Source organism: Micropterus dolomieu, linkage group LG13 (assembly GCF_021292245.1).
Source record: "Micropterus dolomieu isolate WLL.071019.BEF.003 ecotype Adirondacks linkage group LG13, ASM2129224v1, whole genome shotgun sequence".
In the NCBI taxonomy this organism is placed as follows: domain Eukaryota; kingdom Metazoa; phylum Chordata; class Actinopteri; order Centrarchiformes; family Centrarchidae; genus Micropterus; species Micropterus dolomieu.
Window position 1 is genome coordinate 16,476,523 of NC_060162.1, and position 14,975 is coordinate 16,491,497.

At 41.1% G+C, this 14,975-nt stretch overlaps 2 protein-coding genes across 6 annotated transcripts in view; one reads left to right on the forward strand and one right to left on the reverse strand.

Moving 5' to 3' along the window:
- Positions 1-13,498, reverse strand: rbm18 (RNA binding motif protein 18). Its single transcript, XM_046067794.1, has 6 exons — positions 13,157-13,498; positions 11,668-11,781; positions 6,803-6,929; positions 5,646-5,726; positions 2,327-2,427; positions 1-893 (listed from the first exon to the last, which is right to left on the reverse strand). Exons 2-6 carry the CDS (start codon positions 11,772-11,774, stop codon positions 710-712), a joined length of 600 nt encoding a protein of 199 aa, XP_045923750.1. The 5' UTR covers positions 11,775-11,781; positions 13,157-13,498; the 3' UTR covers positions 1-709.
- The window catches only part of mrrf (mitochondrial ribosome recycling factor), a 17,036-nt gene continuing 15,543 nt past the window's right edge, over positions 13,483-14,975 (forward strand). The window contains exons 1-2 of one of the 5 annotated variants that reach the window (XM_046067782.1): positions 13,519-13,638; positions 13,770-13,855. The gene's annotated coding sequence lies outside the window, so the exon portion shown is untranslated. The other 4 variants (XM_046067784.1, XM_046067785.1, XM_046067786.1 and 1 more) reach the window with 4 other exon arrangements.

Genomic DNA, 14,975 nt, shown 5'->3' on the forward strand with positions numbered 1-14,975 from the left:
TGTGATATTTAATTGCCTTTAATTGAAAACTTTAAGTAAAGAGGCTGTGGCATGGGAAATACCAAAACTCAACACACCACAAAAAAAGTCAGTAAAAAAAAAAATATTAGGAAAAGAGCAAAGAACTTCACACAAAAATACTGCAACTTACAGTAAGTGTCGCTGAGTGGCTTATCATTTGAACTCTATTGGTACAAACCTGTTACAAATCTGTGGATGTCTTCCTCTTTATTGAAGTCTTGAGAAAAGACAAACAAATTGTAGTTCACCATTAAATAATATGATCTGAAAGTAAAAACACGTCAAAAACAATTACAGAATCAGCATTAATAATAACATTTCTCTCTCCTAGCAGCTGTGTGTCATGTGACTCACAGCCGTATGATTCAACTGCATTAAATCTCTGCAAAAGTGAGAAAGCAGACCGATAAGGGATCCAGTCTGCACAGCAGTCAGGTATGGGTAATATGTTCAGACTAAATAACAACTGATGCTGTACCCCAAAATAAGTGAAACCACTTTAGAGTACTTGTCCGTGATTGCTGTGATTACTCCCAAAGAGTCTGGTTTCTCAAAGTATTCAAAACCTTTTATTCCCAGATAGGATGTGTCTTTATAGTATCTAGTGTAGAGTCTGTTTGTGTGTAGGTGGGGGCCGAGGTGTGCAGGGTGAGGGGAGGTGGTCCTCCAGAATGGGTGGGGGGATGGGTCATCTCCTAAACTTGCGGAAGGGCCTGCTCTGGTTATTGTGGTGTGATTTAGAGTAGGGCTCCCAGCGTTTCCTCTCTGGCGGTTTGTTGTAAACGTAGGCCGACGGGCCCGAGTAGTCATCATCTGGATTCTCCTCCATCATCTGGAGCTTGGCCTCGATGGCGCGGATTTTAGCACTCGTACTAGAGAGGAGAAAGAGGAGATGTTAGCAGGGAGGCTGAGGGAAATACCGGTGTTGGTATTGATGGACCGAGGCTCTGGCTGAGGGGAAAAGCAGAGAAGGCATTAGCACTCGGGGTGGGGGGAATGGGGCACAAGCAGTAGATTACCGGTTATGCTGCATGACAACTTGCATTTAAAATGGTGAGACGGGATTTGAAGGAGCAAGTGAGAGGAGTTTGTAGGACAAATTACAGTGCAGGTGAGAAGAAGGACTGAGGGAATGAGTGAGTGTGTGAGAAGTATCTAAAAAGCAGGGGAGGGAAAAGTCTAGAGAGGGAATCAGGGGAAGAAAGGGGGGAAAGAGCGTTTATATTTCCTCTCGTGTTCTGTGTGGAGAGAGCGATTTTGAGGTTTACACTAGGACCGAAGTGTGAAGCCTTTCCTGAGAAGGATCCTGATAGCTCATAACTTGCTATGCACACTGGATTGTCACTGGATTACAGAGTTACACTCTATATTCTGATACTGTGAGCACAAGAGGCCTTTGAGCGGCTTAACAGTGCTCCATTTGACTGCCGTACTTACAGTGTGTGTGAATGTAGGCTGCATGTGTAGCCACAATAATGGAACATGTCAGAATTTGCTTTAACAGAACTTAAACACTTCCAAACAGATGTTTCTTGAACCAATGTGTGAGGATAGTTATACTGAGATGAACTCAACTTGAACTGCGGTTTGTGGCGAAAGCAACAAGTCCACAAAGTCTTCTATAATAACTTCAGCACCAAGCTTGAGTTATATGGAGGATTCATTAAGGAGCATTTGAAAAGACCCTAACGTGACGGGAGACTTCGTCCACACTAAGCGGGCTAAATCGGCCATTTCTGCGTGGCTGTGACTCGCATCCACAGTAGTGTTTTAAAGATCCGCTGCTGCAAATTACCATTCTGTGATCGCAAAGCACTCATCTGACAAAAAAAACATGTACGTGTATACTTACATCATTGTTTCTTGTTCATATTTCCTCGTCCACACTAAAATGCGAGGTTTTCAGATTCATCCACTCAGGATGCTGATTTCAAAGAGATTAGTTTTTGGGTGTGAATACTGATGGCTTAGGCTGCATCCACACTACTACGTTTTTGTTTAAAAAGTAGAAAGTAATGCTAGAGACGAAGAACCACAACGAAGTGAAACGGTTACTGAAAGTAACATGGGAGTCCAAAGCAACTATGGCTGTGGAAAACAGATAGGGAGTCGACGCAAAGTAAATACGGCGACATGCACAGCAAGTGTTTTAAGTGTTATTTGCACAGTACAAAATATTTTAATATAGAAGGACAATTAGAGAAAGATTGACATTTAGCTCACTCAGTGTGGACATACTCTGAGAGAAATGCAAATAGATACAAAGGTGAAAAAAAATAAAGTGCTGTATGTGTTTGGTACAAACCTTAGGTGGTTGGCAGTTACAGGTCCTTCCTCTGTTGCGCCACTACTTGACGGTTCCAGGCTCGGAGGCATCGTCTTATCATTACGGAAACCTTCAAACCTCTGCAGACGTGACACGTGGCCAAAACAAAATGACCCACAGAAACAGTGATGGAAACATGGATCGACAGACAGATGGGGAGAGACAAAGGGGTAAAATAACAGGTATAAACAAGTAAAGATCCATGTACAGGGAGACCCAGATGCATGGACAGTCACCGAATACATGAGATAAAGAGAATCAGTCAGAGGGATAGGCTGAAGATAAATATCTGTCTTGTTCAGACCTAGAACTTTGCTTTCCTGCTAAACCCAAAACATTATCTTAATGCATCATGCATCTCTAGACCAAGACTTGTGTCAAAGTCAAGACAACAATAGTGTTTATAGTATCAATCCTGCATTTTATACATGGTTTTATTGAACTGGCACTAGAAGTATTCTAGTATTCATTATATTATGGAATGATTTAAGGTTGCAACGCACTTTATTTATGATAATATGGTATTAAGACTGGTCGAGGCCTAGCCCCGAGTACTAATTTTGTTCTTCAGGGTTGCATGAGAGAATGACAATAAAAGATCCTTGAAACCTTGAATACCTTCAAAAGTGATCAGGAAATAACGTGTTATGGGTGCATATTAGAAACATTTTAGTGCCAAGTTTGAACAGGACCTCATTACAAGTAGACGAGGAGAAGAAGAAACAAAAACGTCAACCAGACAATTAGAAATCATCAGACCTAATAAACACTGACAGCAGTTCCAGCTTCCTCCCACAAACATCAACATTATTAAACTGGAGTATTGATTTTGTTTGTGTCCGGTCAAACAGACAGTAACCAAGCAGGACTGTGCATCCAGCTCATAATCGCAGCCTAAGGCACGAGGGAGGATAAACAGGGAGCAGCTGGAGAGCAACAACCAACGTCTGCACTCATTCCTTTCAAAACCACCTTCCAAACATCTCCACCAGCCAACACAGAAATCTCGAAACCTGCGGAGAAAAACAAAAAAAGACAAAAGCAAAACAGTCACATACATGATGGGCACGGATGGGAGACCCCAGCGTTTGGTGCAGTGGCAGCCATTTGCAGGAATATGATGCTTAGAAGTCAGCTGGTGTAGGTGGTGCTGAATCAAGTTAAATAAATACACACACACAGGCTTACATACTTGCCCAAGAGATAAGTAACATGTATAGCCAAGAATAGGTCAAAAACAATGACCATTTCACTAAGCAGGACCCTTCCCTTCCACCTATTCCTAAAGGCATGTAGCTGGAATGTATATAGATCCACACAGAGCCAATCTGTTAAATCTGAATTTAAAGTTATGGAAAAGTTAAGTTCCAATTGTTGCACTTTTGATTTTAAATAGCATACACTATTATAACACTAGAGTTACATAAGCATTAAGAACTTCATTAATCATTAAAAACAAGTATTATGTGGGCTAATTTATGAATACAGACACACAGTAAGGTTAAGAGTATTTTTTGTGAGAGAGTTAGTGATGATGAGAGTTTCAAGTACAAAGAATGTAACATGCATAACATACATTCTGATAAATACCGAATAATACAGTAATAAAAAGTAAATAGTATTTTTGTTTAACTGTTGAAAAAAAGCAGATTTAGAAAGCCAATGATGTTTGTTAAGAGTTTTGGGGGAAACCCTTCAATAAATGTTCATCAATGTGATTTCCTCTCTTTCAAAACTATGTAATAAAATCAAGATGTCAAGCCTGGAAATGAGACAGCAACGACTCACTTTTATCCCAGCACGTCACTTCTGGGGTGGAATCAGTGAAGACAGGCTCACAAAAAAAAATATCACATTCAACTGGACCTGAGCTGGCCCCATTGGTGGAAAATTGCTTAAATCTCATAAAGATGTGTAATAAAGATTACACTGTACAAACTGGTGACAGTATCAGCTTTACAGGCCGATCTGCTCGCATTATCTCTAACATCGGGAGTATATAGGGCCGGCTCTTCAACTAAAAGGGATCAGCTCTTGTGTAGCTCTGTCCCTGAAAACTGGATCAATATTCCAGCTTCAGTGGGTTTGGGGTTTTTTTACAGAGCACATGCTATAATCTCTGCGGTCAAAAAGAAACGTAGCTCTTGGAATCCATCAAGGATCAAACAATTGTTAAGGAAAGGCAGAGAGACTGCAACCATGCACAGGGGGCACGCCTGGTTTAATGATGTGACAAATCTTGGTCTTGATTTTAGTGAAGTGGTACCATCTTATCAGGAAAGTTTTTGAAATATCTCTGACACAGGTTTGGTGACAATTATTCAGCATACAGCTTTCAACACTTTCTCCTGGACAGATTTGTTGACTGGCTGCTTAACATTGAACGCATGGAGGCCTCAACACTACTTACATTTTGTACTTGCAGAGACAGAAAGACAGAGACACAGAAACTAATGTCTTCAAATGAATATTTTAATATTAACACACCTGAAACTGCAGATAAAACACGCCAGATACATCATCAAATCCAGATGATGATGAATTTGAGAAAACTCCATTCATAGTAGAAATGGACTGAGGCCACAGGCAAGAGTGAGGGTAGGGAATGCAGAAGGCGCTGACAGACACTGTGAGTAAACAATCAGTAACATTTGTGATATTAACTGCTATAATTTCTTATGATGGTATTAATAGCTAAAGCTATTATTGGTTGGAACGGTGGATTGAGCCCAGTTCCAATGAATCTGTGAGCAAATTTATCCTACTACGTGTTGTCTTAGAGGCGGCAGCATTGACCCTGACCTCCCTCTACTGTGTGTGTGTGTGTGTGTGTGTGTGTGTGTGTGTGTGTGTGTGTGTGTGTGTGTGTGTGTGTGTGTGTGTGTGTGTGTGTGTGTGTGTGTGTGTAGGGCGTGATTAGTCTCTATACAGGATATCCCTTCACCCATTGCCAGTAGGCTGACTATTGTTAAGAGACAGGCATAGGTTGTGCTGGGATCTCACTGCTCTCTGTAAACTGACTACTGCATTAGTAATACAAAAATTAAAATCAATAGACGTCAATAATGCTCAGTGGATATTTCTCTAATCTTTCAGCTTTATTTCTTAACCTTTACCTCTGAAAGCCAATGATATAATTTTCTTAATGCAGATGCACATGTCTGTCAACCTCTGGACCGCAAACTGCAGCCGCAATCAGTGTCATACATAAATGTGATGCACCTTAATCCAGCGAGCCATTAGGATGAGTAAGATTTTAGACTTATAAAATGGAACTGAGTTTGACACTTACCCTCACCTGAGCATGCGCCCAGCGCACGACCAGCTTCTTGGACAAAGCTAGCTTCCCATTTAAACACTGGATCGCCCTCTCTGCCTCCTGCAGGCAGTCACACACACACACACACACACACACACACACACACACACACACACAATGAGGAAAAGAGAGAACAATCTTTCAAAATTATGATTAAAAATCAGACATGATGATTGCACCCGAGTCATTAAATAATTAGTCCTCACAATAGAGAGATGGCAGAAACAATAATAGATGATGATGTGCCACTCTGCCTGCAGATAGCCCATAAGTGACATGTGTGCATGTGTGTGTGTGTGTGTGTGTGTGTGTTTTATCTGTGTGTTTGTGAGGCAGTATGAGAAAGTGGAGTTTGGTCTAATCAAATGAATAAGTGGCTTTGATGCTAAATTATATTAATTAAGTACTTTTTCTGTGTATGTGTGAGTGTGTAAGTGTGTGTGAGTGTATAAGATAAACACACACTTCCTCTGTATAATCCTTTTGGGAGGGCTTCATACCCCACTGATAAGACACTAGCTGTGAAACTACAGTAGATGCTTATCACGATCCCCAGGCTCACTCCAAAACAAATGCCTGCTCAACACATGAAGGCTCCTTTAAAGTCCCTTTTTGTTTTAAATATGGTCCACTTCAGAAAGACACAAAATCAGGTCCTGACTACTTGGAGATGTCTAATAAAGGTTTCTTATGCCATTTGATTACAGGGAGAATCACTACATGGGGTAAAGGGACATCCTTTCATAAAATTTAGAGTGGATGTGCAAATTTTAATCAAACAATAATTTTCTTCTGTGCACACTTGTGCACAACACACAAATGAGATTATAGCATGTAACACCATACATTTAGAAACAGAAATGTGTAGGAAGACACAAATATGCAATTTGATCTGGTCAAAATCACACTCATCCTATTAATGACTTTGTGTATACACACCAATATCAAGTTTATTGCCGATGACTAACATTTTTTTGTGATCTCTGTTTACACGGCTATGTCACTTCAAAAAGAAAATTATTGACAAACGTAGGTTTTTTGGAAGAAAAAAAAAAGACTTGACACGGGCATGACAAGAAAACTGTACAAAAATACATACTGTGGCAAAATACAAATAATATAAAATCAGCGTGTACCTCTCTGGTGTTGAAGTTGACGAAGCAGTAGCCCCGTGGCTGTCCCTCCAAAGGCCCAGACTTATGAAATAGGAAGTCAAACTGTTTCACATTGCCAAACTTCTCCAACAACTTCACCAAGTGATACCTGTCGACAGAGGAATCACGTGAAAGAGAGCACAAAAATAGAACATAGGAGAGGAGAGATGAAACTTGTATTTATTATTTAAAGGAGTCTTAAATAAGAACAGAGATACATTTTTATTTAGTAAAATGTTCCACATCAGACCTACTCTTTTCTTACATTACATCTAGTCCACACTGTGTTTGCCACCCTACAGCCAGTGAATATGTCAAGTAGGGCTAATGAGAATGACAGCTTTCTCTCCTTTTTAGCAGCAGGCCAGCTGGTGTGGCGGCCCAGTGACAGTAAATCTCTCATTGAGACAATGCTGAGGATACAGTAGCAGGACAATGAGGGAATAAAGAAGAGGAAGCCTCAAATCCCCCCTGAGCCCTGAGCTCTGCACAAACAACATCCACTCACTGTGTGGGCCTGCCTGGGACTGTTGCACTACGAATGAACATAAATTTATGCAGTGTTGTGAGGATTTGTAGGATTGCGTGTAACTGACCACTAGCAGCCATGGGGAAAATATTTGTTCTGACAGCGTAGAAATGAGCAACGAGTTCAGGGTCAGTTTTAGACTATTTTAACTTCTGTATTAAGCAGGTGCTTTTTCATTTCATGAACTGTTAAAGTTCCTGTGTTTGAAATTAAATGTACAATATTCTTCTTTTTGTGTATGCAGAATAAAGCGTTGTCTGAGGCCTGCTCTTCCATCTGATGGACAATACTCAATCGGCTGCAACTCGCAATTATTTTCATTCTCCACTAATCTGCTGATTATTTCTGATTAATTGTTTGGCCAATACCATGTCAGAAAATAATGCCCATCACACCTTCCCAAGACACAAATTGACATATTAAAATTGCTTGTTTTGTCTGATATTCAGATATTCAGGTAAGATATTCAATTTATTGTCATAGAATACTAAGAAACCAAATATAGCAAATATAGTAAACGTATGGCAGTTTTGCTAAAAAAAAAAAAAAAGACTAAAATGATAAGTCAATTGAATATCATAAATCAAAATTGCAGATTTATTTTCTATTTATTTAGTTGTCTAATCAAGCAATTATTTCAGGTCCAATATCATGCAAGTCTGGTGTCGGGCAAACTCTACCAGAAACAGTTCAATAGCAGTACACGGAGTATCAGAATCAGAATCAGAAATACTTTATTGATCCCTGAGGGGAAATTCTTTATTCCTGAATGTCATTGAATCTACCTGTGAAGCATCTTATTATGTTCTTGACTGGTAGGTAATGAGACTTGGCCCTGGCATGCCTCACTGTATAAAAACAAACCCCCCCCTCGTAGTCCGTGCCTGTCTGCAGACCAATTAAGTCCCTAGTTTACACAACACATCCCATTGTAAGTACGAGCCAAGAACTACAGTTGGATGCATCTTGCAGACAAAATAACAATATTTCAAAATAAAAACAATATTTTACTGGAGCAAAAAATAATAAAATCCATGTCATGGTCATTCTTTGACAGAATTCAGTAAAGAATTTGCTCATGTATCGCTTTACAAATTTATTATTGAAACCGCTGGACATCATTTGTTTGACGCATCAGCTTTTTCCACAGCAGGAAAAGCACAGGTGTAACTAATAACAAAAACAATGGCTCAGTTCTAGACAAGTTTCCTAGTAAGCCATGAGATTTAGACAGTACATGAACATTTCCCTGGACACCGAAACTGAAGCAGCTAAATGGATCATTCGAACCAATGATTTTCTGTCTGTGACTCACCAACATGTTTTCTATAAACCACAAAAAGCAACAATGAAAACAAAACCAAAAAAATGCACAAACAAAAGAAATCAACAAACGCCTTCCTGTGTTGTTGTTTCTGTGCATTTACCTTGTGTGACTGTCCAGGCCTCAGCATGACCTCAGGTGTTTTGGATAACTGTTAAAGAGGAATTAAGGCTTCAGCCTTTTATTGTTTAGTTGTTTGTTATTTTTAATCATGAAGCGGTTTGTGTGTGTGTGTGTGTGTGTGTGTGTGTGTGTGTGTGTGTGTGTCACCACTACACGTTAATGTGCAAGCGTGCATTTATGTGCATGAATGGAACTCAATGTAGGATACGGAGGGTGACGTGTGCGTCCTTAGCTACAAGTCCTTCCACCCTTCTATGACTCCCTGGAGGACTCAAGGCCAAAGAGAATTTCTGCTTTTCCCAGACAACACCCTGCAAGCCTCCCATGTGAAGGGGGCTCCTCCAGCACAAGGCTCATTTACAAAGAAACGCCTCCATTAAAAAAAACGTTTGTCATATTAGTTATGATACTTTCCTGCACTCTCAGACTCAAATAGTTTGCCTTTGCACTGCATGCATCTCTGAACCTCTGATCAGGAAATGAGAAAAACTGTAAAATGTTGCCATGCACTAAATACAACCTTTTCTTGCTGCTATATATTCCAATAAATGTATACAGCTATGTTTGTGCATATGCGTATATGCAAGAGACATTAAATGGCTGACACAAGAACATTTTTGGATGCTAGTGCTCTGAACCACAATGGACCGCTCCTCCTGGGGGCCGTAAAAAGCGCCGGAGGAAGAGGAGGAGAGGGAGGAGGAAAGGTGGGGAGAGGGAGAGTAAAGTTCAGGGAGGGGATGTTGACGGCAAGGTGAAAGGTGGAGGAAGAGGAGGAGAAGCCAAAAGAAGAGAGGAGGTGAGAAGCCAGGTAGGAAAGATACAAGAGCTAGGAAGCAAAGAAGAGGAAGGAAGGAAAAGGGGAGATATATATATAAAAAGATAAGACAAAAGGTTCGGTCCACAAAAGTGTGCAGGTCAGAGGGGAATAACTTCGGGCGGGGGCGGTGGGGGGGGGTTAGTTTTGACTTTCTGGCAAGGCAGCTGCAATTTCTTCATACTTTCATAAAAACCTAGGCCTGCATTATGAGTAAGATGACAGTTGTAAGTTCTTTAATAAAAACCATGACAACTTCCAGGTACAGAACTTTAAATGTAAGAGAATGAACAAAGAGGAAGACTGTGATGGATTACCACTAATGACCTCTCTGAGCAGCTAAAAGCACAAAAACATGAATATGTGGCGAAAGCTCCGGTTACACCTGCTGTGTATCTGGTCTGTGCCCAGGGCTGAAAAAATCTGACTGGATACTATATGGGATGCTTATCTAGGTACTGAGAAGATCGTTTCATTGGTGAATACAAAATTGGTTCAACCAATGCGACTATTTATTACTATTTACTGGTCCTTAGGGAGGTCCATCATCTTTACTGGCATTTCAAGGGCCAGTAGCTAGAGGATTACAGTTCTCTCGTAACAGAGTTGCTATGTGCACCGCCTCCGAAAGCTTCCGAAATCATTTACTACTAGCAAATGAGGCCAAATACAACAATATCATTACTTTAAAACTTTGCTATTTTGTGAAAATTGGCCATTTAATAATGCTATGTTTTCAAATTAACCATTTCTGCTTCAAAATAGAAAGAAAATATCGCTGAAATTGAATGACTAAGCAACCAACTTGTAATATACAATATGATGAATTTAATCAGCTTAAAACTCAGAAGAATAATCAAAGAATTATTAACCATTCAGTTTATATTTTGAAAGAAGTGTGTGGCACTCAGTGCTTTGGCTTCATGTATTCACAATTAGCACCTTGCATGTGAGGTCTGCATTACTCCTCTGCAGTTTGGTTTGGGAGTATTGCGTATGCTACACAGGAGCTAATTAATCTTCCCAATCAGCACCAGGGGCCGTGGGCATTTCTCTTGTTTTCCCTCCATACGGTGAAGCATTGGGCTATTTAAGGAGAAGCAGAGCAGGGAAATGGGAAGGAAACGCCTGTCTAGACGCCCACCAGAGCTGCAGCCCATACATTCTCCAGCAGCCCCCACAGGCACACAAACACCACCCCTCACCCTGAAAATCTACCATACCTCCATCACAATATGTGTAAGGGTGCCCTCCACACACACACACGTGGAGTTTTGCACATTCAGACACTCACAACTGCACACACATCCTAAGACACAGATGCGACAAAGCGAGGATTGTCTGCATGTACATATGATGTTGTGTAATTTGAGACATGCTAATATTGTACACAGACACCTCAGTGTGTTGAAGGCGGCACCACTACCAGCTGCCATCCAAACACCAACTGTGTACTTAAACACGCACACACACACACACACACACACACACACACACACACACACACACACACACACAAACACACAATCTGCTCCAGGTTGACACAGAGAGAGTAAACAGGGCAGGTGAGTGAGGAATGATGGCTGCTCCTTAGCAGAGCAGGTCTCCACGCCTCGCTGCCTCTCTTTCACACACCCAGCCCTGTCTGCTCAGTCTCAGCCTGCAACACACTGCAACACACACACACACAGTTAATCAATCATATATGTACACACAATGCACGGCCTTTCTATGAGGCAGATCGAGAAAAGCAATGCTTCGGGATCATAACATGGACAGCCTTACAGGACCTCAAAATTTTCATTCAGCTGTCTGGCTCACATGTTTGAGTCACAAGATTTGTGCCTTTGTAGAGAAATCTCTTGAAAATGTGATTACTAGATTATAGGGCCCAGTACTTATACTGTCTCACTGATAGTTTCAGCTCAAATCCAACTAAAGCTTATATGTATAAAGATGCAACAAGGTGAATGGGATCTCTTTTTTTAACCAACAGCTGCACACTCATGATATTAAAAAGTTTGTGGGCGGCAACCAGTAGTGGATTTACTCACTCTGTGATTTTTGGATCAATGTTGCCTATCCACAAGCGGTTTCCGTCGTGGGCCACACTCTCTGAAATGATGGAGGCATTTTCCACTGTCCCCGCTGCAGACGACATGTGTACTCTGTGGGAGGCAGGAACAAAAGAAATAGAAATTAGGTTTACAAAGAAAATGCAACGATAGGTTAACAGATTTGCATTTGTTTCAGCGCGGAGCCATTGGAATTGTTTTGAGCACAATGGCAGTGACCTTGTGAACACAGAGATACTCGGCAGTCATTAAGGATGAAGGACCGGCACACAATACAGAAAATTAGGCTCCTAACTAGAAGACTGAAATATTGCCTTATAGAGAAACTTAAAACATCATTCATGGAAGCATTGTGGCTTCCATGAGTGATCAGAAGGCATCTGGAAAATGCAGAGAACTGATCAGAAAAGACCTGACCATCCACTTCACCTACTATACGTGCTGTGAATAGGTCAAACAGTTAAGCCTACATTCAGAGGTAGTGTTAATAACATGTAGAGAGTGCTAACATCAACTGTATGATAAAAGTACAGTTCCTAAATAATCAGTGAAAAAGGTTATGCAAGGGGGGGGGGGGGGGGGGGGGGGGGGGGGGGGGGGGTTAACAGGAGGATATAACAGGGGCAACTTTGTGGGATCCCCTCATTAGGAACAATGCAACCACTGGCTCTTAATGAGGATCTCGACATGAGTGTGTCGCTATGAATAAATTCTAACAGATTCTATATGTTTGATGGCAGCTGAAGCCTGATGTTTCCCTTGTTGTGTATATTGTATGTGATTAGTGTTTCTTGACTGTCTATGTGTCTTTAACTTGTAATCCATCATACCCAGGAGAACAATTCCCTTTATGTTTAGCCACACAAGTTCAATTGTGTTTTGCATTAAGGCTTTTCAAGTGATATTCTTTTAACCCTTTGCACTGCTGCATTCACTTGCTACCTGGTCTTGGTATTTACAGTTAGTGCATAGTTTGAGATTTAACCAACATGGTATGTCATAGTATAAATGTCAAATAGTGCATTCATTGTAAATATTGTGATTTATATATACAGAGATGTAGATCTATAAAGAAGCGAAATACGATTGAGTAGTGTCAGCACATTCAATTTACAGTCCCTTTATTTTTCATTTACAATTTAGATATCTAGCATCTCCATTTTGATCAGAATCCGGACATTATGCAGGTTGAGCTACTTTTATTCACAGTGTCAGGTAAACACCTGGTTCTTGTAAAAGACTTGCTACTAGCTAACGTTAGCTTAGCTAACTGCAGTTGATCGATTGATTACTATCTGCGCATTGTTAGCGTTTGCTGGTTAAGATCGACTGTTTAAGGTTAAACTAATATCGATCATCCTGGTAGTGACATGTTCAGTTAGCTAAATCTATCCTCTAAACGGTTAATGGACCGTTTGACGAGTGGTCGATTGCTAGCAGTTAGCTAGCTTAGATAGTGTCACTTTACCTCCTCGATCTGTCAAACTTCCTCTTTGATAGCGACTGACTTCTTCGACTTAATTAGCTACAGATCCCACTTTCGGGATGATTCAGTTACGTCAAAACGTAATACTAATCATTTCAGGCGATTTTTATATCGTCCTTCTATAAAACTGGCCAGATTATCTAGCTCGAATTATAAACAGTCGCCTTGCTGTCGTCTCACAACAAAGGCGCGCGGTGATGCTGTAGCTTGTTTAACTGTCTGTGGAGTCGACATGAGGCGCTCGGTTTAATGTTCGGCATCTCCCGCGAGTCTCTCCTTCAGACCTCGAGTCATCTTGGTTTGTCACTTAAGGCAGAAACCCCGCCCCATCGGCCCACCTCATAAAATGTTTCAAACACACAACTGGACGTCGCAAAAAAATGTCGGCGCGTGATGATGACGACAGAGATGGCAACCGTGGCTTTTCTCTGGCCGACATGCTTCTGTGAAGACTAAACTTGGAAGTAAGCTGTTTGGGGTAATGTACCATTGAAGGTTGTGTTTTGCTGGGTCATAGCTGAAGTTAACGGCAGTGTGGTGTTTAGCAAAGCACGTTGTTACGTTTTTGTTATTTTTTTGCCCGTGGTATCTGCAGGAGAAGGCTGTATACGCGCCCCATATCACCGACCTTCACACAGCTTCACTTACATAAAGTGTTCAGACCTGTCAGCTGTCTTACACGTACGTATTTGTCCTGCTTTACTCGAGTGTCAGTTACAAACTCCAGCACTGAATCATCCTGGTAACACTTGCAGGACTGAATGGCAAAAAGAGTAATGATTACCAAAAACCACTCTGATATCGACATGTATCAATAAATCTGTTCAATGTGGGATATCTCATGTGAAGTTGCCCAGCGGATGTTCCTCGCAGTGGCCTGCAAGACGATAAAAAGTCAAACTGAACTATCATTTTCAGTTTTTAGGGAGGTTTTCGATAGAAATCAGATAATGGATCCACTGGGACGTAACTTTAGTGTCTCCTTACTTAGTTTGTTTATAGTGTGACCAGGTACTCAAAAGATTAGTGATTAGGTGACATATTAAATGAACCGCCCACAATTCTGATAATCAATTAAAAAAATTGTCAAGCTAAAATGCCAAACATTTGCTGGTTCTAGCTTCTAAAAGCTCTGTTCTCTGCTTTATAGCATTTTCATGTGACTATGGCAAAAAGCAATTCAAACGTGTTCTTGGGCTCTAGGAAGTTGGGATCATCATTATCAGCCTTTTCTGGCACTTTATAGACTAAACAGTCTATTGGTTAAACTGATGGACACATGAACAAATAACTGAGAGGTTCAGTGATTTTTAAGCCCCAGTCTGTACAGTGTTGAGGCGTTGCTGATGCCCTGCTCTATTATTTTCTGCTCAAACTGTAAAGTGTGCATAGGGGAGATCATGCGGGCTCACCAGCTGGCTCCTGCTACTGGAAGAAGTAGAGTTGTGTCTGCAGCTGCTGCTGTGTGTGAAACCTACAGGATATGAGGCTACAGTATCCCACTGAACACCTGTGCTTCACTTTTTCTGCTTGACTTCCACTCTAAAGAGATCCGTCACCGTCCCACATCCGAGCCTATCTGCTCTGCCACAGTTTGCCGTATCATATCAGCTTGTCAGGAAACCTGCCAGCCATGGATGCCTGTTATGGGTTTGTGGTGGTCCACAGTCTAGCCTAAATATTGACATTGGAATATGTTTGGATTTTGGTTGGACTTGTCGCATGGCCGTGGCAACCTTTTTCAGCACACGGAGATCAGTATTGTATCTTGGATATTTGGGCTTTAAATGACCTGAGGAGG